Source organism: Copidosoma floridanum, unplaced genomic scaffold (genome assembly GCF_036245765.1).
Source record: "Copidosoma floridanum isolate Cflo_tuat_1 unplaced genomic scaffold, Cflo_Japanese_pri ptg000026l, whole genome shotgun sequence".
NCBI classification, from domain to species: Eukaryota; Metazoa; Arthropoda; class Insecta; order Hymenoptera; family Encyrtidae; genus Copidosoma; species Copidosoma floridanum.
Genome location: NW_028321903.1, coordinates 233142 through 258531, shown reverse-complemented (window position 1 = coordinate 258531; position 25390 = coordinate 233142). Strand labels below are relative to the sequence as shown.

Genomic DNA, 25390 nt, shown 5'->3' with positions numbered 1-25390 from the left:
TGAAGTAATGCTAACGCTGTTCCGTGGTGGATTAAAAGCCACGCGGCAAGGATGAGGGTTTTAGTGGATATGGTTGATCTAATAAAAAAAATCCAACGAGTGTAACACTACCGCTGCTCCTGCAGTGTGCCTCAAGCATTTCCCCTTCCTTCACAAAAAAAAAAAAAAAAGAAAAAAAAAATACTACTACTACTACTACTACTTCTACTTCTACTACTAAAAGTTCTTTTACTACTACTACTACTTCGTATCCAATACCGGAGGTGGGGACAAGTTCGTGTGGATCGATGTGGTAGTGTTTTTTATGTGAGTTGCTACATATTCCCTAACATTTCGACTGGTGTCTCCAGAGAGTGGCTTGCCGAACTTGAGGATGCCGTTCGAGTGTGCAAAAAAAGTGGTGATGTAGTCCTGGCCAGCGACTTTAACTCCAAGGCCATCGCTTGAGGAAAGCCGAAAACTGACCGCGAGGACGGGCGGTGTTAGAGATGGCTGCAAGGATGGATCTCATCGTTATGAACTCTGGTGGTTCAGCAACGTTCAGATGACCTTGTAACCAGGGAACGATCATCGATCTCACGCTGGTGTCGTCAGAAATGGCAGCACGGGTCTCCAACTGGCAAGTCCTAGAGGACAACACAGCCAGTTATCACCAGTACGTCAGCTTCGTGATACACAAAGATCGTGTTGTAACTTTACGAGATGTAAGTCGAAGGCGCGTTAACGAGTGGAAAGTTGCAAAACTCAACCGAGATCAGCTACTGAAAGCCATGGTTTGCGCGCCACCTCCAGCTGATTTAAACAAGATCAATCATAATGTGGAGGCTGAGGCACTCGTGAGTGGCACTACAAGACGGGTCAAGAAATTATGCGACGAGTGTATGCCCAAAAGGTTTACCGGGAGGGGTCGACGTTCGTGCTACTGGTGGACCAAGGACATTGCTGACTTGCGCAGAGAGGCGCAGCATCTACGGCGTTTTGCACAGCGACACAGAACTCGTGTAGGCGCCGGGGCAGCTGTTGCCACGTACAAGGAAGCAAAAAGAGCGCTGGTGAGGGCGATCAAGGTGAGCAAGAACCGATGCTGGCGCGAGCTCATCGCTGAGGTGGATAAGGACACGTAGGGCCTGAGCCACTGGATTGCGTTAAAAAGACTTCGCGGTTCGGACCCGACGCCGCAAATGGAACTTACCTTCTTAGAAAGAGTGGTCTCTTGTCTCTTTCTGGAGCATCCCACTATAAGGCGAGAGGAAATAAGGGTTGGACAGGTGCCTCTCTTTACGCTCGATGAATTAAGGTCAGTGGCATCGAAGACGCTAGGGCGAAAGGCCCCTGGTCCAGACGGGTCGCCGTCTGAAGTCCTCAAAATAATAGCTGCAAGAAAGCCACACGTTTTGTTGGACATGTTCAATGCGTGCCTGCGCGTTGAACTGTTCAGCAGGCGTTGGAAAATCTAAAGAATCGTTCTTCTGGACAAGGCAAACCACTCCCCCTAGTCCCGCCGTCATTCTGACCCTTAGGTATGTTAAACGATGCTGGAAAATTGCTAGAGAGGCTGATCAGAACTCGCTTGAGAGAAGACGTCAGCCTCCCAGAAAATCAGTATGGGTTTTGTAAGGGGTAATTGACGGTTATGGCTGTGGCCGAGGTCTTCGGGTCGGTCATGGAGGAATGGAAACCCTCTCATAAGACGAGGAGCGTCTGTGTCCTGGCGACTCTTGACGTGAAGAATGCCTTTGACTCGGCGAAATGGTCCGACATAATAAGGGCCCTGAGGCGCCAGAATGTACCTGACTACCTGAGAAAGGTCCTGGACAGTTACCTCCAGGATCGAGTACTTCGGTACGACACGGAGGATGGACCAAAAGAGAGGCGTCTGACGTCGGGAGTCGCACAGGGATCTGCCCTCGGCCCCGATCTCTGGAACCTCGTCTACGACGAACTTTTCCGCCTCGAAATGCCTCCGGGGGTCAAGCTGATGAGCTTTGCTGACAACATAGCATTGCACGTCACAGCGAGATCGCGAGAGAAGACCGAGCGCAAAATACGGTGGGCAGTCGCGATAGTGTTGGAGTGGCTCCGGGATCACGGTTTCCAGCTAGCTGTAGGGAAAACAGAGATGGTCGTCCTCACCAGACAGAGATGGTTCGGGGGAGGACTTTCGCCTGAGCGTTGCGGGTGAGGTGATCTGCGCGAGTCCGGTGGTGCGCTACCTCGGAGTGTGGATCGATTCACGACTCACCTTCGGGGAGCACATCAGAAGAGCAGCCAATAAAGCCGCTGGGGTCTCTAAGGCGCTTTCACGGTTAATACCAAACGTTGGAGGCCCGCAGGAAGCCAAAAGATGGCTCCTTGCGTCGGTCTCCAACTTGATCCTGCTGTACGGTGCAGAGGTGTGGGCGGACGCACTCGCGAGGAAGGATCTCTGAGAGTGCCTAACTTCAGTGCAGCGCATCGGATTCTTAAGAATCACGTGTGACTATCACACAGTCTCCTTCGCTACCGCTATGGTGATAGCACAAACGATACCCGTCGTGTTGCTTGCGCGGGAGCGGCGAAGGAAATTCCTGGGCTCCGGCGACCAAAGCGATGGCGACAGGCGGGAGGAAACGTTGACGACGTGGCAACAGGAGTGGGATTGGGCTGTAGTGGGTAGATGGACGCACCGCCTGATTCCACACCTGCGGCCATGGGTGGAGAGAGGACATGGAGAGGTAAACTACCACCTCACCCAGTTCCTCTCCGGGCATGGTCAGTTCGATGCTTATCTCCATCGCATGGCGGTGAAGGTACCATCTAGGTGTCTTTACTGCCCTGCGTTGGATGATACAGTCGAACATACATTTTTTAGGTGTGAGAGACGGCACCGTGAGCGCCAGCGGCTCGTGGACAAGATCGGCATGGCACCCGCTCCTAGAACCTTTTTTTTTGAGATGCTCAGCAGCAAAGAAAGGGTGGACGGCAGTGGATGACTTCGTCGGGTCAGTCCTCCAGCAAAAAAAAGAAGAGGAGAGGGCAGCCATGCAGGTTGTGGGGGCCCCTGAGTAAAGGATGTGGACTCGGGCTGCGATGAGAATTTATACTCATCAGCAGGTTGAAGCATCATTGAAGCGCTAGAAGACGGGTGTTGGTCCTCAGGGACCCGGAGTCATTTTCGGGACTCGAGAGGACTGGCACCTCTAGCAACTGGTGGCGAGCTTGCTCGCAAAGGCTGTGAGATACGATGTTCTTTCTGGTGTCTCCACCCTGAAGTATTGCTAACGTGGTTTCGTTGTGTTTCAAAGGCCACGCGGCATGGGGTAGTTTAGTGGGTATTGGTGGTCTAATAAAAAAAATTCACCGAGTCCCACACTACCGCTGTTCCTGCGGTATACCTCAATGCATTTCCTCTCCCTCTACAAAAAAAAAAAAAAAAACTACTACTACTACTACTACTTATTTAACAGACAAAGGACGAAGAGAAAGCCTATCGAGTACAAGCACTAACGACATCAAGGTTAGCAACGTGTCTGTATTTAGCCACTAGACCTAGAAAGAGTTTGCCTCTTTAGAAGAAAGTGTCACTAGGCTCGGAGTTAAGTGACAGCAAGTTGCTGATAAAGTCCAATCAGCAACGAATGACATTGCAGAGACGCTACAACTGATTAATGATAAGTACGGCAACACAGCGAACGCTGTTGAAATTGGGCTTAAAGCGGCGCTCAAGCATCTTCAAGAGGCAGAGGTGCCAAGAAAAGGATGTCTTACTTAAGGAGATTTGTATACCAACGCTTAAAAGTTTTCATTTGAATCCCTGCAGTAGAGGGAAAAAAGGCGAGATAATTCTCAACGGCATGTACATAAACAAACCCTGAATACTGCCTTAAAGGAAATAGAACGAAGTTAGAGATACAGGAGCCCAACAAGCAGCTCTGAAAAGTGCCAGCAGGCTATGTCTTCAAAGAAAAAGATAACTGGCAGTGGCAAATAAGAAGAAATTTTACCGAACGACAAAACAAGCCGGAAGAAAAAAGTGGACGCCACAACATCAGTAGTAGTAAAGATGGCTGAAGGACAGACCTTCGCAACGGTGCTTAAAACTATCAAGGCAAAATTTGACCCCGATAAGGCTACTGTGGCAGTTCAGAGTGTTGTCACTACAAAAAAAGGAGACATACTTATGAAAGCCAAAGGTGTAGAGAATGCTACTGCATTCTCATAGCAAATCGAAAAGTCGGTAGCTGGATAGGGTACTGTCAAAATAGGCGACAAAAAAGTGACATTAGAGGTCCGAGACCTGGATGCTATTGTAGAAGAATATAAGGTCAAAGAAGCCTGTGCTAGGACTTTTGGACATTAGAGCCAGGAGCCAGAAGTTGCTTTCTTAAAGCCAAATTTCAGAGGACAGAGACTGGCTTTTATAAAGGTGGACATAGCATACGCCAGACAAGTAGAAAAGGAAGGCAGGTTATGAGTTGGCTTTGTAAGCTGTCGAATTCAAATAAGAATTAAAGTAACAAGATGTTACAAATGCCTGGGATATGGACACGTCTTAGGCAACTAAGAGAACGAAAACAGATCCAAGCTTTGCTTTCGGTGTGGAAGCTCAAACCACCAGAAGAAAGAGTGTCCAGGCCCAGCACGGTGCTTTCTTTTCCCAACAACGGACAACAAGCACGAAGCAGGAAGCGGGAGCTGCTTTTTATTCAGAAGAGCCCTTAAAGATTTTAGGGATAAGGCCTAAGCAGAATCAGAATAATGCAAAAAGGTCTTGAGTTAAAAGACAGGCTTATGGGGACCCACGCTGTGCTGGTGACCTTTTACCTATCAGCAAGGGAAAGCATTAAGCTTATAGTGGTGCTGGCTGAAGAGGCGGCCTACTATGAAGGGCTAGACAAGCTGCTGGTCTTCAGGGATCCCGAATCCTTTTTGGGACACGAGAGCATCAGCACCTCCAGCAAATGGTGGCGAGTTAGCTCGGTAATGCTGTGAGACGCGATGGTCTCCCTGGTGGCTCCACCCTGAAGTAATGCTAACGCGGTTCCGGGGTGAATTAAAAGCCACGTGGCATGGGGGGGGGTTTAGTGGGTATGGGTTGTCCAAAAAAAAAAAAAATCCACTAAGTCCCACACTACCGCTGTCCCTGTGGTGTGCCTCAATGCATTACTTCTCCCTCCACAAAAAAAAGAAAAAAAAAAAAAACTACTACTACTACCACTACTATTACGACCACTTAGCTTCTAGGGGCTGCAAAACCTTGTCGTTGGTGGGGGGTGACGGGCTTGGAATGGGGTAAGCTCTAAAGAAATAGGTAATCATTGGTCTGAATGTCTGAGGGACTGGGTTTTCTCGAAAACGAATGAAAAAACAAAAAAGGGAGAACTTTTAAAAATGAATGAGAGTATGAGTGGTGTATGCTTGTAGGGACTAGAGCTTGAAAGGAACTGTTTGGATCCCTGAATGAAAACCAGCCGATTTGGACAGCCGGCAGGGGCTGACCCCCCATCCAAGCTACTAAGAATTAGCCTGCTGTCTTAGTATGGTGGTATCCTTGACAGGTGTTAAGCAATCTCCACCCTATTGTGTATAGAAGTAAGCGGCAGTTATAACATTTTTCTCAGATACATGCATCAGACTCCTACTAAACAAACACAGGGATACTTTCTGAATGTTCTTGATTGCAGGTGTCGGGGCCTTTTCCGGGCTTGCGTTGGAGGCCTAGTGGTGGATAAAGCCGGACGATGAGGCCTAGGTTAGTCTGGGTAACCACATCTGATATGGCTGTACGCCTTATAAACAAAAAAGACGTGGTAGGCTGACTAATCTAGCCTTACTACCACTGAGGAGGCTATATGGTTGCACCCTGGTGCCTTACGCCAGCTCGTTTTGTCGGGTTGTCTACGCCGATCATGGGACTGTACACCTGCCGCTCGTCTCGCTGGGATGACTGTTGTGTACCATTATATACATACATTACACACGAACACTATTCTTAGACTTGTTACTCAACGCCAGGGCAGTCTTTGTGGGCGGGGCTGAGGGAGAGTGGTGACCCCCGGCCGTTTCGAGCAAGTAGCGGTTGCCCTGGTTTAAGCTCTTTTTAATTTTCTTTACCAGAAAAAAGAGTAGTGCTGGCCTTCACGGGTTAGTAAGCCACTTGAACAAGTTGTCAAAATTAAAAGCGTCAATGGAAAACAACTAATTCAGGTGATAACCTCTCTGAGGAAATCCACCGGCAGTTTTGATCCAGTGAAAGCCCGGGTGACTGCCGTAGGCTCCATGGAATCAGGGGGGGGGAGGGGGCCTTAAAGACGTTACTCCCGTAGTAAGGAGAATAATGGCAGTACTGGGACGAGAAAGGGCTGACTCTGCTTTAGAGCCACACGATCTTGAGCTTGGTGGAGGATCTAAGCTGGACCCAGAGGTCAAGTTTCGGAAAAGCACTGACATCGCATTTGTGGTACTTGCGAGGACGATGATGACCTCAAGGAGCTTATGGCTAAGCACCCTTATTCGGCATGGACCATAAAGGAACTTGTTAGGCTGGCAGCGACGGCTTTAGGCGCTCTTTAGCTTTACGAGGATCGGTTTGTTGAAGTGGAGAAACCAGAAATTGGTATAAAACCAACGAAAAAAGGAAGCGAAGGAGAGGAAGGAAAACCCCAAGCCCAAGATTGACGCCAGAAAGGCCTTGAAAAAGCCAAGAGGGCTTGGCGTTTAGCCCCAACCAGAGCACAGCGTGGTTAGCGGAGCAAGCAGTGGGGAAAATTGGACAGAGGTCCAGAAAAGAAAAAAGAAAAAGAAGCCACTGAAGAAAAAGGCTAGGGAGGATAAGATCTTAAAATCAGTAGCTAAGCCACCAAAGGCCACTGAGGGAACAAGTCAGAGGGCCAGGCCTGATGCGATTATCGTACAGCCAGCAGAGGGCAAAAAGTATGCCAAGTTCCTGGCCTTGATGAAGAGGGTCAATGTTGTCGAGATCGGGGCAAGCGTTGGTTCAATCAGGGAGACGAGAACAGATAGTGTTCTTGTAGAGTTGAGAGACACCACGTCTGACTCCCTCGAAGCGTCCGCTGACGCGCTTAACAACACTGTTGCGAGTGCTGGCGGCGTGAGGACCCTTGCTCTGCGCTTGACATACGAGATTAGAGACGTTGACCCTACGGTGAGGGAGCAAGATGTGCAGGCTGCACTTAGAAGCTGTTTTTCAGGAAGAGAAGGCCCCTGTTTTAGCAGGGTGGCTGTTGTCTGGCACTGTCAGGAAAAATTGGGTAGCGTACGTTGAGGCATCTGTGACAGCTGCTACGATTCTCAATAAAATGCATCATATAAGGCTGGGCTGGGTGAATTGCAGGATGCTGCCTAAGTACAATGCTGAGAGCTGCTTCAAGTGCCTGGGCTTCGGCCACATTTCTAGGCAGTGTGGCGGGCCTGACAGGACTGAGGCGTGCTAGAAGTGTGGTGAACTGGGCCATCTAGCACGTAACTGCTCCAAAAAAGAAGTAAGCTGTTACCTGTGTAAATGCGTCGTCCTGAAACCAGACACCGGATACGTCGCTGGAACTGCCCGGTGTCAAGCGCTGCGGGCGTTTGCAGGAGGAGCTCAGCGAAAATAGTGCTGATCCTGCAAGTAAACTTTGAACTTTGATTGGACCGTGCGTGCGCATGATCTGCTGAACCAGTTCTTCCGTGCATGGGGTGTGGACTTGCTCTTCATAAATGAGCCGTCCCGCACGTTACCAATTTGGGGCTGGTACAGCGAAAGGACTAGATGCACGGCCATCCTGATTGGCAGCGACAAGTTCCCTGTATCCGGTTCCAGAGGCGGGGACGGTTCCGTGTGGATCAGGAGTGGAAGTGTATCCTATGTGAACTGCTACATTTCCCCTAACATATCGAGGATGCTATTCGTGTGTGCAGAGAAAATGGTGACATAGTCCTGGCTTGCACAGAGACACAGATATTGCGAATACATGGACGTAGCTGTTGCTGAGTACAGGAAAGTGAAAAGTATTCTGCTGCGGGAGATCAAGGTGAGCAAGAACCGATGCTGGTGCGAACTTATCGCTGATGTAGATAAAGATACGTGGGGCCTGGGCTACTGAATCACTCTAAAAAGACTGCGCAGCTTTGATCCGGTGGCACCAATGGAGCCTTACTTCTTGGAGAGGGTGGTCTCTTGTCTGTTTCTGGACCATCTCTAGAGGAAGCGGGAGAAAATAAGTGTGTGTGAAGTGCCTCTTTTTACCCTTGATGGATTAAATTCGGTGGCGTCAGAGACGCTGCCGTCGAAAGTCCTCAAGGTCACAGTCGCGAAAAAACCACACGTGTTGCTGGACATGTTTAATGCGTCTCTGTGCAACGGACTGTTCAGCAAGCGGTGGAAGATCCAAAGGCTTGCCTTTCTGGACAAGAGTAAACCACCCCCCTTGGTCCCGTCATCGCTCCGACCTTTTTGCATGCTGGATAATGCCGGAAAAATGCTTGAGAGGCTAATACAAACTCGACTAAGAGGGGACGTCATTCTCTCGGACAATCAGTACGGGTTTTGAGGAAGATGATCTACGGTCACGGCTGTGGCTGAGGTCCTTGAGTCGGTGAGGGAGGCATGGAAACCTCACATAAGAAGAGAAGCGCCTGTGTCTTGTTGACTCTCAACGTTAGAAACGCCTTCAACTCGGCCAAATGGTCCGATACAATGAAAGCTTTAAGGTGCCAGAATCAAGGTTCATAGATTTTCGCAGTGCGCAATCACCCTCTGTCTATGGAGCAAGCTGAAGCGGGAGAGCCCCCCTACCCAGACCTTTAACCTTAGCCCCACCCACTTCTCACAACTTAAATATGACACCTTGTCGAGTAAGAGTACAATCGACGATAGCCGCGCGGGCTAAGTCTTTTGCCCCACCCACGTGAAAAAACAAGTATGTAATTCCATGTGTAATAACACTTGGAATAACACCTGTAATTCTACATGTAATTTCACTTGGAATTCCAAATGGAATTACACTTAGGATTTTGGCTTGGAATTCTTCTTGGAAATTCCAAGTGACTTTCCAATTGGTTATACATCTGTGATTACATATGTTAATACAAATGGAATTACATGTATCCTTTTTACAAAATTTAAAATATTATACCAATAGATACAGATTGTTATTGTAAATTCTGTTACTCTGGTGTAACTTAGAATAATAAGTAATTATTTTTATTAATTATTGTAGTAATTATTAATACAGAGACAAGGATGAGTTGTAGTAAATATACATTTAAATTTACACTAGTAAATTTGGATTAACTGAGCTCATGCTATTAATATATAAAATATGATGTTTTGTATAAAATTTTTATTGAATTCATCGTACAAACAGTCATGAATGTGTATAAATAATATTTTACAAACTTCATCATTAACTCAACGGCTTTTATATAGTTATACTGATTGTAAGTATAGACAATGTAGTACATATCTATAGTAATCAGACACTTTTTTATTATTTACAATAGTGCCCAAAATTTGAATCGAAATTTTATATGAGCTTTAATAGTGATATAGGTTTGGTAAAGTCATAATGTACAGACTTTCATTTTGCACTACAATACATACCTCGGAAATCATACTCGTATCAATAGCAATTATCTCATTTCCGAAAGATCGGATAAGGTAACCGTAGTTAATTATTGATTTTGCAGTATTAATAATTTTGCAGAGAGTTATTTCCTTTTTGTTTAAAATGTCTACTAAAAAATGTTGAATTCGGATGAATGTCCTATCTGACAGTAATGCATAACTGTTATCAGTGCGAATGTTTGCACGTTCAGAAGAAGCAAACAGGCAACCGTTTATTACTGCTCTTTCAAATGCTTGAGTATATTCATTCACACTAAATTTATGTATCACTTGTCTACTAAGAATCTTACCAGCTCCCAAGTATGTGACTATGTTGTTAGCTTCAAACTTTTTTTAATCTTATTCTTTGTTAATTCCTCACAATATTGAATTACAGCATCTGAAGCGATTGGAAATACTTTTGTCCGTAAATAGTAAATTGCTTGTTGAATATTGATGTAACGAACGATTTGCAGGTTTACACCTCTTGCGCAGTTAATAGCATTCAGCATGTGATGGTTGGCAGCTTCAAAAGGGAAAGTTAAATGGCACCAGAGAGGCCCCCAATTTTTAACAGAGTCAGATATGTGGAGAAGAATATGTATGTTATACCGCATTGCTGCTTTGCCAAAATACTTTTCTGTTAAGAAAACAAATGTGTGTAAATTTGAATCCACTGGCTTCAATTCGGTACGTGAGATTTCGCTTTTTAACAATGCATGTAAACTTTGAATATATAATTTCCAATAATCGATCAGTTTTTTTGGTAATACAGATTCAAATAAAGGTATACTGAAAAATAGTGTAAATATTTCCCAATCTTTTGCCTCCCAGTCAGCTCTGTCATCTAAAGATCTACTTAATTTTTCAACCTGATGTGGAACCTTAATGTTGAGTAAATTCTGATTTATCATTGCCAATGTCTTTGGTGTAATAAGATTCAAAAAATATTCTGTTATTGTTTTCGACACACCAGCAAGACAACAATGTAGATAGTCTGGAACGAAACTTTTGACAATATCAAATCCTCGTAGATTTATTAATGGTGATACTGATATTACACCATAACTATTATTCTGGCGTTTGTTTAAAAGTGTCCCCTCATCAATAATCTTTTTCATACACTCAATCATATTTTCTGAAGATCTTTTTGAAGGATATTTTTTCATTATAGGATATCTCATGCTCCTTTCGAAATATTGTCCAGGGTGAAGGCACCAATTACAACCCGTTTTACCATTGAACTGCTTTACTCCTTGCATTGGAGCCCTTGCAACTGAATCGACACTACAAAGAATATTGTAAACTGTAACAACTACAATTTTTTCTTTGATTATACACTCAATTCCTTTAGCCATCAATTTATTCATCATATTCGTAAAAGGTTGTAAGAATGATGTCATTTCTGGTTTGTTCCTACCGAACCAAATTCCGCAGGTTAGAATTCTTTTAAACCTAACGTCTCTTGGAATTTCGTTCAACTGCAAATACAGCGGCCACACAGAAAAATTTGAGCTTTCAAATCTGGGTGCTCCATCACTATTAACGATAGTAGTGACATACGAGTACCTTTCCTCATTAGGCAGCTGAGATACAAAGGATCTGTAACACTTTCCGTCATAAATGTCCCTTATTTTATTATTGTACAATCGCTCATGTACCACGTATTCATAATATTCAGCATGTTCTTCTATCAATCGCTTAATGCTTCGTGAGGGATTTATCAGAATAAAAATACTGTGCGAACATGGGTTTGATAAATTAAGTATTTCTAAGCAACTTGAACACATCATTGATGATGTAAAATCATTAATTTTTCCGAGGTAAATAGTGCAAGTAGGGCAAATTGCATGATATTCGATGTCATCTTTAGGATTTAAAATATTATTTAACACATATTTCGTTTCAGGTAAGAAAGATGTAGAAAATATATTATTTATGAGCTGCAAGGTACTAGAAAGTTGACTAAAAGAAGACCTGAATTTCATACAGTGCTCCAGTATCATGAGAAACACTTCTCCTGGAGATTTATCTGGTACCACGTTTATAGGACTTTAGAAATTATGATTTGAAACTAAATCTTCTAGATTTTTTGATTTACAGAGATTTTTTTGTGTTTTCTTATTGTCTCTCAAGTCTTGTAGCAATGCTTCTTCAACAACCGAAAAATGATCTGTAATGCACGTTACCTATACAATAAATTTTTACAAGTATAGATTTTCTGCATTTTACAATAGTACAGAAGTTTTTGGTATGCATACGGATAATGGAAGTAATTATGTTATGAAAGCAAAAAAACTTGTTGCTTACCTGATTATCGGTAATATCGTTCATATCTTGCTCCATCCGTAGAATAGAGATATTCGTATCATTTAATTCATTTATTTCATGCATTTTGTTACCATGCCCTTCTAAATCACACAAGACTGGTTTTTCGATACCTATATTGCAATGCATGCCGTGGTTATGATTCTGGTTTATTGTATTGCATTCGACAATTTCTATATGATTCTGCAAGTAAAACGCACACATGCAAATTAACGTTTTAGTTTGACAATATTAAAGAGTATTATACTAACTCTGTTACGCCTTTGGGCATAATTTTTGCAGATTCTGTTACGAACACGAGGACTCACATCCCTTAGTTTACAAGTTTGTAAATATGATTTATAGCACCGCATTTGAGCTATATCATTAAAAAACAGACAAGTCAGACTTTACTTATGCAGTATGCACAAGTTTTGCATTCATCGTAGACGACGTATGATATATTTAACTGCTACATAGACACATGACGTTACAAACAACTTTTTAACTTGTTCTGCAGCTACATACATTATTTTATGCTTTCTATATCAGCCAATACTGGGTTTTACTATTCGACTGAACTACTACTAAAGGTCGTTCGGATTCTCTTCAATAGCCAACAGCCCGGCTGATATTTTCGAAAAAGTTTATTCATCAATACGTTAATCAGCTTATTTTCGCTGTTACTCGTCTCATTCCCGTTATTTCCTTATTCCTAGCTCTAATCGCATTTACGTGCAAAGGCCCTAACACACAATAGAGTAAACAGTCTTTGCTGTAACCAAAGTTTGTCACTTTAGTTAATACTCAGTACCTGTACTATTTATCGTTAAGTTTTAGTATAATTTTAGTATAATCACTAATTATGTAACGCACTTCTTGTTCGTTCGCTGAGTTTCACAGTTTTAATAAAGAATGAAAAATTCTTGGTAACTTTGTCTTTGCGTTGTAAGTACAATGGAAGAAAACGAACCTACTTTTGCTGCAATATGATATTTTTCTTCTTCTACTTGGCCACCTACTGTTCACATAGTTAATCTGACCGACATTCAAAATTTTAATGAGGATTTAAAAAAAAAATCGTTTATTATTAAACGACAAGATTCAACATCTGAATGCCACTATTCACCAGGAGAGGTATTAGCTGTGTCAAGTAAGTTTTAAAAAAAGTTTTAACAGCAAAATAGTTATTTAAGAAAAATCCAAAACTGACTATGAATGTTATTTTCTATCCGCTTGTATGCTGCATATATATTTAAATATGATCCTTGTCTTTTTTTACTGTAGAAGATAAGACATCTTTAAGTGCGAACCAAAAATGCTATAAATTTATGAAAATGCGCAGAAGTGATGCTCTTGAGAGTATGAGCAATGACAAAGAGTTACGTGTTACAAGAGCTGAGGTATTATTTTTATCTAAAATCATTTTTTCCATATAATTACATTTAAATATTTCATTTTAGAAAAACTACAAAACGCTTAAAAAGACTGTCAAAATACAGCAGAGTAGAAAACAGTTGCAGAAGTTCCTACGCCAAAGAGATGAATCAAATGAGCAAACAGATTCTGAATCTAATTCTGAGCCTGTGCGCCCTGTTATAAGAAAAAAGCATAAAAGCATTGCTAACATGAGCTCTTCTGGATCCGATCATGATTCAACGGCTGAAAAAAATGCAGGTCATAATCAAATGCTACTTAATAAACAAGGTACATAAAATTCTACTTTTACATAATTTAAAACAGAGGAGTCTATGTATTTTTGTAAAAAGTGTTGTTTGTATAATTTTAAACTTCTTCTGTCAATAAAATTTTGTAATAAATGCACAGTTAATCCGACAATAAGTGATGCTAGTAATGTGCAAAGTTTTCACCGTGCACAAAATACTCTTCATAACGGTGCAGTACAATTTGATAGACATGATGAACCAAGTACATCTAGAGTTACTACTAGTCCTCTGGAAGAATTTGAACCCATAGATCAAAATTGCTTACGTACACCAAGAAGAGAAACACAAGAAATGCATTCCGGAAACATTGACTCTAGTAATGCAAACGTCGTGGATCAAAATGAACTTACAGGAAATTTGAATAACATAGAAGCTCGTAAGTATTACAATTTTTTGTTACAGTTAACTATTTCTTACTGCTGCATATTTAAATGAGTTAGTGAAATATTATAAGGCTTATTAATTCTTGCTTATAATTTATTTGACATTATTTTAGAGATTCATGAAACCCCTCGAAGAGATCAAAGAAGATGTAGGTACAGAGTGTTCCGAATCAAAGCTGATTTACCAGCTGAGTCAGACGATTCTGACTCTGATGTGTCAAATTCTCATCCCCAACCAAGGACCATAGATCAACTGAATAAAATTATAGGCGAAACATATGGAAATGAGGTTATAAGCTCTTTCATGTTATGTTTTCGTAAAGTTACAATTGTTAAATGATGTAAATCATTTTTTCCGACCTCGGGCGTTTTTGGGGGTCAGGTGGGCCCTCGGTAGGAGAAATAGGATTTGCCTTCACTTACTTGGCTCGCACCTCTAGGAAACTTATTTCTAAAGTGCGTACTTCCAATTGGGGCCCGATGGTTCTGAAGCCATGTAAAATAAGGTCCTCTTTGCTTTGTACACGATTAATATCACAATTAAATGTTAGGCGGTTTTTCACTGTGCTTATGATGATAGCATGTACATGCATAGTAACGCAGTATTGCAGAGTCTATAGGGCATAGTTCTCAGAAATAGCTGTAATATAAATATATATATATATATATATATATATATATATGTATATAATGTTTATGGTTACCCTGAATGTATATACACTTTACAGGTGTACATTGGCAATTCTACAATGGTTGATGTAGATTTCTACGATTTATTAAAAAAAAAGCAATTTGGGACGTTTGTAAGAGAGATGTTATGTATATATTGGAAAAAAGAGGAATTAATAAACCGCTGCATAAAAGATACCAAAATTTGCATACGTATTGAAGAACGAAGTCCTAGACATAAATTGACTCCACAAAAATGTAAAGATTTTAAACGTACGTAATGTTTTGAATCACCAAAATATTTTTTACGTACATGATTACAACGTGTAAGAAACTTTTCTTTTTTCAGGTTTGATTCGGAAACACATTAAAGATAATTATTCCCTTCCGTCTAGTCGTAATTTATTACGAAAGAAAGTAAATCAAACGATTTCCCATAAAATCAAGGAACTAAGAAACAAATATTGTGAAGAGATTGTATAAAACATTTAACACAGCTAAGTAATAGCAGTATTTGATTACTAGTCCTCAGCATTATATTTATAGGTACTAGTCCACTAAAATAACACTGAGTCTATATAGTACTATGTTCAATAAGTTCAATAAATATTTTGATGAATGATACTTTTTTCTGTTATCTACTTTCTGTTAAATAATACTAATATTTGTAATAAAACCTACCTTGATAGAACTAATTACTATATGAATCTAGTTAACAATCGTAATCTATTTAAAATTTAATAAAAAGGATACATGTAATTCCATTTGTTTTAACATATGTAATCACAGATGTATTAACAATTGGAAAGTCACTTGGAATTTCCAAGAAGAATTCCAAGCCAAAATCCTAAGTGTAATTCCATTTGGAATTCCAAGTGAAATTACAGGTAGAAATACAGGTGTTATTCCAAGTGTTATTACACATGGAATTACATACTTGTTTTTTCACGTGGTTTGGCTGCAGCCAAACTTGTCAGCTTTCGAATCTCTCTAATAATTTCTTTTTTTTTCAATGTACGTTATACATAAAGTGTCATGACACGTTTATGTCATTTATAACGTTGTAATACTAAGACATAATTTTTAAAAATACTATGTACGAGACAAGGTGAGTAAAATTATAAAACAAAATATTCATCACTTATTGAGGAAATCAAAACATTAATATTTAGTGAGTTGAGCGTCGAGTAATGATAATTAAAGTATTATTTAGTATTTAAAAATTACTAAACGACACGTCTTGATCATTGTTATTGTAATTTACTATTACATTATTACGAATAGCCTGAACTTTTTTTGATTGGTGTATCATTAATAACTTACTTTGCTACAAGTATTTATTCTTGGAAATACGTCTCGTCGAAAAATATGGATTGCCATAAAAGCTCATTCTGCAACTTCTCAATATTTTTCTATATGTGCTCTAAAAACACTCGACAAAAAATAGTAAAAAAATTCATGCTGATTTCAGATAGTATAATTAATAGAATCTATGAATTTTTAGTTGTTGTTTAATAATCAAACAAACTTTTTTTCGCCCAGAGTATGTTTATTACAGCTTGCTCTCTCTGTAGTTTTTCTGGGATTGAGACTGGCACATTTACTGTGGCCACATTACGCACGCAGTAATTTATTTACATTTACGTTTGAAATTAAGAAAAAAATAAATAAATAAAAATAAAGAAACCAAGGTCTAGGCAACAAAATCAAGAAAATTATTTAACATATTGCATAATCAAAACATTGGTATAATTTATGCCTGCTGCAACAACACAAAAAAGATTTTTTTATTTGTACAATAATTACTATCATTATTATTTCTTACAACTTAAGCTAAGGGAGTATCAGGTACATGAGTGTAAAAAAATATAAAACCGCAACATCAGGATGTTATATGGCTCAATCACTAGCATGTGTACATTGGTTGGAAGCTGTATGTAAAGAGAGTGTAAATTACTAATGAGTTGAATCCTATGATTGTCATACACATGTTATCGGTGCTTCATTTACTTACATGCTTCGTTATACGGATTGATATAGAAATGTAGTTTATATTATATGTATTGTACGCTGTAACGTATTCTGCAAATGCGAAACTTCAACGCATATACTTTGTTTTCAAGGCTGTGAACTACTTGTCTTGCTTACTTTTTGCGCATATTTAGCGTGAATCCTTAGCTTGTGGACTCACGCGCACTTGTTTTTCTTACATAGTTATACAAGACTTATTTTGTGCATTCGTTCAAAACAAGCTGCATTTCTCGTTCATTTGCATCGTTGCTGCAACCTCGCGTGGGTATCTGGGCAGAAACTTTCATTAGCAGTAGCAAGGTGAGAGTTTGTTGTTGATATGTCGCAAAATTCGCATAACAGAACGGGTCGTGTGCGCGAACGTGAAAGTTCCAAGGCATCACATTCTAAGGAGTCCAAAAAACTGAAGACTTTTAATGTAGATTGGTTGCGTGACGAAAGATTTCACTGTTGCCTTGAATTATCTGATACTGATGGTAAAGTTAAAATGCTTAGCTTGTAAAGTAGATATTTGTGTGAGTACAAAAAATTATTTGTCGAAGCACGCTTGTACACAGTATCATGGCAAAGCAATGGTAAATTTTGTTGCACCTGCGGTAACATCCTTATCGAAAAAAGAACAGTGTCAACAGTCTGAGCTCAGCTTAAGCCTTTTTTTTCGCTCAGCATAACATTAGTATTGACATTATAAATGACTTGCTTCCTTTAATTAAAAAAATGTTTGAGAATCCTGAAGCCACGCAGTCTATATCAGTTGGTAGTACGAAATGCTCGGGACTTATTGTTAATGTTTCAGCTCATGACATTGAATTAAAAGTGGTAGAAATCTTGAAAAAAGTACCTTTTTCTTTACTGCTAGACGAAAAGTACAGATCGCAGCAATAAAAAAATTTTGTGTGTTGCAGTTCAATATTATGATTTTGAATTAAATAAGACCACGGGTCATCATTTAACTTTCTTTAAGTTGGACGCAATTTTGGCTTCAGCAGAAAAAATTTTGAGTCTTTTAAAAATAAATTTGAAACGTTTGGAATTCCGTGGAATAACGTTGTTGGGTTAGCATGTGACAATGCAAATGTCATGATCGGTCGTTTTAATTCATTCGCTAGTCATTTGAGAGAACTGTCACCTAATTTTATGCTTATCAATTGTATCTGTCATTTATCTGCCATCGTCGCGAAGCACAGTTATGCGTGTCTTTCTACAGATGTAGAATTTTTTTTACGAAGGATAGCAAGTTACTTATCGAAAAGTCCAAAATAATCTACAGTTTTTGAAGAATTTCAGACAGACACAAAGGTGAAGACAAATCAAATATTAAAAATATGTGGTAGTAGATGGCTTGAAGTGTTTGAATGTATTGAACGCGTTGTGGAAAATTAAGTTCCATCGTGGCAATTTTTAATCGTAGAAGTTTTTGAGTCATCTAAAGAGGCAAAGACTGTTGAAAAGTTGCTTTTGTTGATGAAGTCTGACACATTTTAATGCATAATTTTATTTTTGTTGTACGTCTTGCTAGACTTCAATAATTTTAGTAAAAAGTTTCAAACATCAAAAGTAGTTTTGCACGTTCTTTCAAATAATTGCAACGTGATGCTAAAAAAATAAGCGTTAAATTTTTTAAATCCCAAACTTTTTCAAAACCTTCGTTCTGTCGATCCTTATGATGCATCAAATTTATTGCCCCTTAATGCAGTTCATTGCGGACCAGAGTGTGAGGCCAAACTAAGGGAAATAAATTCCGAAAGTATTGATTTTGTGAAAAATACAAGTTTGCAGTATTATCAAAAACTGTTTGAAAAAATAAAAAAGCTTTTTTCTATAAACGACGAATTTTTGAGTAAATTAGATTTTGTAGCGAAGTAAGTTATTAATGATACACCAATAAAAAAGAAGTTCGTGCAATTCGGGACAAATTAATGTATTAAACAGTGTTGCTTACCGACCATAATGATGTAATAGTGAATTACATTAACAATGATGAAGACGTGTCGTTTGGTAATTTTTAAATACTAAATAATACTTTAATGATTATTACTCGACGCTTAACTCACTAAATAGTAATGTTTTGATTTCCTTAATAAGTGATGAATATTTTGTTTTATAACTTTACTTACCTTGTCTTGTACATAGTATTTTTTAAAATTATGTCTTAGTATTAAAATGTTATACATATAATTACATAAACGTGTCATGACACTTTATGTATAACGTACATTAAAAAAAAAAAAAAAAAAAAAAAAATTATCAGAGAGATTCGAAAGCTGGCAAGTTTGGCTGGGGCAAAACACTTAGCCCACATGGCTATCGTTGATTGTACTCTTACTTGACAAGATGTCATATTTATGTTGTGAGAAGTGGGTGGGGCTTAGGTTAAAGGTCTGGGTAGGGGGGCTCTCCCGCTTCAGCTTGCTCTATAGAGAGGATGATTGCGCACTGCGCATGCGGTGAACTCTTGAAAATCTGAGATCCTTGGTCAAAATGTACCAGACTACCTTAGAAAGATAATGGAAAGCTATCTCCAGGATCGTGTACTCTGGTATGACACGAACGATGAAACAAGAGACAGGCGCCTGACGTCGGTTATCGCCCAGGGCTCCGCCCTTGGCCCTGACTTATGAACTTCTTCCATGATAAACTTCTGTGCCTTAAAATGCCTCCAGGGGTCAAGCTGACGAGTTTTGCTGATGACATAGCACTGCACGTCACAGCAAGATCCCGAGAGGAGGCCAAGCGCAAACTTCGGTGGGTGGTCACGATAGTGTTGGAGTGGCTGCGGGATTACGGTTTTGAACTTGCGGTCAAAAAGACAAAGATGGTCGTCCTTACCAGGCAACGGTAGTTTAGGAGAGATTTTCACCTGAACATTGTGGGTGAGGCAATCTGGGCAAGCCCAGTTGTGCGCTACCTGGGGGTGTGGGTTGACTTACGGCTCACCTTCTGAGAGCAGCCAAAAAAGCCGCCAAGGTTGCAGAAGCGATAGGCTCGGCGTGACACCCACTCCCAAAAATATCGTATCTGAGATGTTTCGCACCGAAGAAGGATATAAGGTGGTGGGCGGTTACGTTGGGTCAGTGATCCGTTGCAAGAATAAAGAGAAGAAAGCCACCTCGCAGGATGCTGAGGCTGCCCTCTAGGAAGCAGCGTAGATAAGCATTAAATGTTGTAAAGCTAGAGTACGGGTGCCAATCTTCAGGGGTCCCGAATCCTTTTCAGGGCTCTAGATAATTGGTACCTCTAGCAAATAGTGGCGAGTTAGCTCGTTCATGCTGTGAGACACGATGGTGTCCCTGGTAGCTCCACCCCGAAGTAACGCTACCACGGTTCCAGGGTAGAACTTAAACCACGTAGCATGGGGGGGGGGGTATAAGTGGGTATGAGTAGTCTAATAAAAAAAATCGAAGGAGTTCCACACTACTGCTGTCCCTGCAGCGTGCCTTAACGCATTTCCCCTTTCTCCACAAAAAAAAAAAGAAAGAAAAAAGCTACTACGACTACTACCACTACTACTACGACCGCTACTACGACAACAACTCCCAAGTGGGGTTTTCTCTAGTTTCTCCATACCGGCCGCATCCCCGGGTGGCGGATAGCAGCATCCTCTTAAAATATGAGGTAATAATGGGCAGCTGGAGTGGCTCTCTGTAGTGGTGGTCGGGGGCGTGGATCATGGGGTGTGTGTGGCGTTGGCGTGTGCATATGCGGCGATGTTGACGAGGGACTAGTGCCCCATGCCTCCATCGGTGTAGATGCAGGGGCCGGCTCTGCTTGTGCTCCTTTTTCTTTACTTTTTGCTGCTTCCGTAAGTGGAACTCCATTGCTTGATGCGGGCCAACAAAAACTAGCACCCATTGCGTATAGAAGTAAGCGGCGGTTAAAACATTCTTCTCAGATACATGCATCACACACTTTCACTAAATAAACACAGGGACACTTGCGGATTGTTCTGGGTTGCGTGTGGCGGGTCTTTTTTCCGGGCGTGCGTTGGGGGCCCAGCGATGGCTGAAGCCGGATAATGAGGCTCGGGTAAGTCTGGGTAACCACATCCGATATGGCTGTACGCCTCAGGAACAAAAAAGACGTGGTGGGCTGACTAATCTAGGCTTACTTCCACTGTGGAGGCTATGTGGCGGCACCTTAGTGCCTTACACCAGCCCATTTAGTTGGGTTGTCTGCGTGGTCTCGAGACTGTTCACCTGCCGCTCGTCTCGCTGGGATGACCGTTGTGTACAACAAATTTATACATTACACACGAACACCCTTCTTACACTTGTTACTCAACGCCAGGGCAGTCTCCGTGGGTGGGACTGAGGAAGAGTGGCGACTCCCGGCTGGCCCGAGCAAGTAGCAGTTTTCTCTGGTAACAGAGAGGGCTGCTGCCCTGGTTGTAACCCTTTTTGAATACTCATTTCTAGAAAAAAAAGGTAGTGCTGGCCTTCGCGGGTCAGTACGATATTAAAAAAGATGCTAAGATAAAAAACGTCGATGCAAAACAAGTACCCCAGGCGGTAACCTCTCTAAGGGCATCCGCTGGCAGTTCAAATCCAGTGAAAGCCCGGGTGACTGACGCAGGCCCCACGGATTCTGGCAGAGGGGCCACGAAGACGTGTCTCATGGCCAACAGGGACTGCTAAATATTCCATGGCCTTTCCTCACAGACAAAGGACAAAGAGAAAGCTTGTCGAATATAGGCACTAACGACACCGAGGTTAGCAACGTGTCAGTATTTAGCCACCAGACCCAGGAAAAGCTTGCCTTTTTAGACAGTAAAGTGACAGCAAGTAGCTGATAAATTTTAATCAGCAACGAATGACATTACAGAGACGCTACAACTGATTAATGATAAGAATGGAAACACAGCGAACGCTGTTAAAAATGGGCTTAACGTGGCGCTTAAGCATCTTCAAGAGGCAGAGGTGCTAAAAGAAGGCTGTCTTATCGAAGAAGATTCGTATACCAAAGCTTGAAAGTCATAATTTAAATCTCTGCAGTGAAGGGAAAAAAGGCGAGATAATTTCCGACAGCATCTACAAAAACAAACCCTGAACACTGCCTTAACGGAAATACAATGAAGTAAGAGAAACAGAAGCCCATCGGACAGCCCTGAAAAATGCCAGCAGGCTATGTCTTCAAAGAAAAAGAAAACAGGCATTGGCAAACAAGAAGAAATTCCACTGAATGACAAAACAAGCCGGAAAAAAAGAGTGGATGCCACAAGAACAGTAGTAGTGAAGATGGCTGAAGGACAGACCTTTGCAATGGTGCTGAAGACTATGAATACAAACTTTGAGCCCGATAAGGCTAAAGTGGCAGTCCAAAGTGTTGTCACTACAAAAAAAGGAGACATACTTATCAAAGCCGAAGGTGTAGAGAATGCTACTGCATTCTCACAGCAAATTAAAAAGTTGGTACCTGGACAGGGTACTGTCAAAATGAGTGACAGAAAAGTGACATTAGAAGTCCAAGACCTGGATGCTATTGTAGAGGAAGATAAGATGAAAGAGGCCTTTGCTAGGACTTTTAGACATAAAAGCCAGGAGCTATAAGTTGCTTTCTTAAGGCCAAATGCCAGAAGACAGAGGCTGGCTCTTATAAAGGTGGACGAAGCATCTGCCAGACAAGTAGAAAAGGAAGGCAGGTTACGAGTTGGCTTTGTAAGCTGCCGAATTTGGAAAAGAATCAAAGGAACAAGATGTTACAAACGGCTGGGATATGGACACGTCTCAGGCAACTGTAAGAACGAAAACAGATCCAAGCTGTGCTTCCGGTGTGGAAGCTCAAACCACCGTAAAAAAGAGTGTCCAGGCCCAGCACAGTGCTTCCTTTGCCCAACAACGGACAACAAGCACGAAGCAGGCAGCGGGTGCTGCCATTTATTTAGAATAGCCCTGAAAGAGGCCAGGGATAAGGCCTTAGCAGAATCAGAATAAGGCAAAAAGGCTTTGAGTTTAAAGACAGGCTTTTTTTGACCCACGCTACGCTGGGTACTTTTTACCTATCAGCAAGGGAAAGCATTAAGCTTATAGTGGTGCTGGCTTTGTAGGCAGCCTACTATAAAGCACTAGACAAGGTGCTGGTCCTCAGTGACCCTGAGTCCTTTTCTGGACTCGAGAGCATCAGCACTTTTAGCAAATGGTGGCGATTTAGCTTGTTAATGCTGTGAGACGCGATGGTCTTCCTGGTGGCTCCACCCTGAAGTAATGCTTACGTGGTTCCGGGGTGGATCAAAAGCCACGTGGCATGGGGGGGGGTTTAGTGGGTGTGGGTGGTCTAATAAAAAAACACCACCGAGTCCCACACTACCGCTGTCCCTTTGGTGTGCCTTAATGCATTTTCCCTTTCTCCACAAAAAAAAAAAAAAAAAAAAATCTACAACTACTACTACTACCACTACTACTACAACAACTACTACTACAACGACTACTATGGCAACTACTACTACTTCTACTACTACTACTACTACTACTACTTATACAATTACTACTTCTACTACTACTACTACCATTACTACTACTACTACTACTACTACTACTACTACTACTACTACTACTACTACTACTACCACTACTACTACTACTACTACTACTACTACTACTACTACTACTACTACTACTACTTCTACTACTACTACTACCCTCCTCCACGGTATGCGTTACCTTGTCGAAGACCGTACTGATTGCAGCCTTGGTGGGGTGAGGGGGCCTTAAACTAATGGCATGCCTCCTTTCTTTCACGCATCCTAACTCCTCTATCCTTTTACAAAATCCTTTAAACACTAACATTCATTGACACTGACATGCTCTCGCAGCATGGACGCTTTAGTTTGCGTGCGGGGGCTTGCTGCCGCCCGTAGTACTTGTCGAGCGGGAGTGGGTGGTGAGACTCGATGCGGTGACTGGGGAGGCCCGGGTATCACTACCACTAATAAAGTTGGACGTCCGAAAACAAAAAAGATGTGGCGATCTATTTAACTAAGGAATCTGGCCATTGACGGACTATATGGAGGGCACTATTAGTGCAGACCAGCTGGTACTCTTTTGCTCGGTCGGTTAACGATGTGGTGGTTGTATTCGCTTCGGATCGTGGGCTGGAGCTGGCATGAAGCAGAAGAACCACACCTTTCACTCTCACAATACCTTATCACCTAGTTTGCTATTTCTGGAAACTCCTAAAAAATAGTCCCTAGCCGAGGTTAGAAGGCTTGCCGTGTTTGCCGTGCGGTGCGACCCGTTAGCGGCCAAAGGGAGATCCTGGGCAGTAAGGCGATATCTAGGCTGTGTGCCGAAGTGACCCGAGCTGTCTTTGGCTCCTGCTGACTGCAAGATGGGAGGCCGGATTCTTAACCAGGTCCGGTCAATCGGCTAACACTGGGGAGGTCGCGGCCCTGGGCGGGCTGGTTGCGCTGCTGCTGTGGCCTTGCGGGCTTGGCGGGGGGCCTGTTGGGCTGGGTGGGTGTGGGGGCGTGGCAGTTTTCTGCTAAGCTTCTGCTCCTTTTCGGCTTTGCGGTTCCTCGTTTGGCTCAAGGGATTGCTGTCGTGGCATTTCTGGCTTGCTCCTCTTCGTGGCTCCCTCAGTGTGGTGAGTGCGTTCTGTCACGTGATGTCTGCCGGAAACTCTCCAGAGAGTGGATCGCTTCTGGTTGGGGCGTGATGCTCGAGAGAGTAGAGGTGGGCTAGCGTGGCAGGGCGTGCTATATCTTAAGGTTACCAACCCGGACCGAAACCGCCCTTCAGATATGTGTTGGGGGCGGACAGCAGCCTCCACTGGTGAGGGATCCAGATGGGTCGGTGGAAACCTTGGGATGAACTTTGTGTATTTTAGACATGGCGCTTTCAACATCTACCGGAGAAGGATTCAGTGGAGTCATCGATGTGAGGGAATTTCCTTCCATCAATGATAATAACGAAAAGCCCGTTTGGGGCAGTAAGTTGGACGTTGTTGCTGAGGCGGCGTTCGACGACCTGGCCAGGGCCTTGGAGGGGCTCGGGACGCTCATGGTGAGGCACCCTAACACGGCAGGCACCATAAAGGCCAATGTCGTGGTGGCAGTGACTGCCATGAGGGTCCTGAAGCGCTTTCAGGAGCGGAACGTGAGAGAAGAAGAACTGCCTTTGGACAACAGTCAGGCAAAGGCCAAACAAGCAGGAAAGAGGAAGCGAGGACGAGGGGGAGAGACCCCGAGCCCTCAGCTGACGTTAGGAAAGGCCGTGAAAAAGGTGAAGGGGGCTTGACCTCAGCTGTGACCAGAGGGTGTTGCAGCAGAGGATCCAACCAAAAAAACTGAATGGACAGAGGTCCAAAGCAAGAAATAAAAGAAGAAGGAAAACGCTAAGGAGAACAAGCCCCAAGGGAATACAGTAAAAACCCCCAAAACCGTAATGAAGAGACGTCCCAGGGTCAGGCCTGAGGCATTATTGGTTGTGCCAGCAGAAATCAAGAAGTATGCCGAGGTCCTGGCCATGATGAAAATGGTCGACGTTGCCGGGACCGGGGCGAACGTGAAAGCTGTCAGGGAGACGAGGACAGGAGGTGTCCTCGTCGAACTGAAAAATACTGTGTCCGAGCACCACGATTCGTTCGCCGAGGCAATAAAAAGTGCCGTGGCAGACGCGGGTGGTGTGAGGACGCTAGCCCAGCGCTCGACCTGGGAGATCAGGGACGTCGACCCGACGGTAACAGAGGAGGAG

The 25390-nt window shown here is 42.4% G+C and overlaps 3 protein-coding genes across 3 annotated transcripts in view; 1 reads left to right on the top strand and 2 right to left on the bottom strand.

Moving 5' to 3' along the window:
• The window catches only part of LOC106640606 (G protein-coupled receptor Mth2), a 437690-nt gene that overhangs the window by 291306 nt on the left and 120994 nt on the right, over positions 1 to 25390 (bottom strand). The window lies entirely within an intron of this gene.
• LOC149373807 (uncharacterized) lies at positions 8548 to 11932 on the bottom strand. The gene is given in 5 exon segments (XM_089595639.1): positions 8548 to 8684; positions 9898 to 9916; positions 9919 to 11618; positions 11688 to 11775; positions 11897 to 11932. Coding segments are annotated over 5 exon segments (1980 nt in total).
• On the top strand, positions 12992 to 14343 carry LOC149373806 (uncharacterized). The gene is made up of 5 exons (XM_089595637.1): positions 12992 to 13046; positions 13181 to 13296; positions 13357 to 13600; positions 13721 to 13996; positions 14117 to 14343. The coding sequence occupies exons 2-5, from the start codon at positions 13225 to 13227 to the stop codon at positions 14341 to 14343; spliced, it is 819 nt and encodes a 272-aa protein (XP_089451763.1). The 5' UTR covers positions 12992 to 13046; positions 13181 to 13224.

Excerpts from the sequence above, each read along its gene's own strand:
- LOC149373806 (XM_089595637.1), top strand. The coding sequence starts at position 13,225 with ATGAAAATGCGCAGAAGTGATGCTCTTGAGAGTATGAGCAATGACAAA. Across the intron at positions 13,601-13,720 it reads AATGCTACTTAATAAACAAG|TTAATCCGACAATAAGTGAT; the intron begins GTACATAAAATT and ends ATAAATGCACAG. Across the intron at positions 13,997-14,116 it reads TTTGAATAACATAGAAGCTC|AGATTCATGAAACCCCTCGA; the intron begins GTAAGTATTACA and ends ACATTATTTTAG.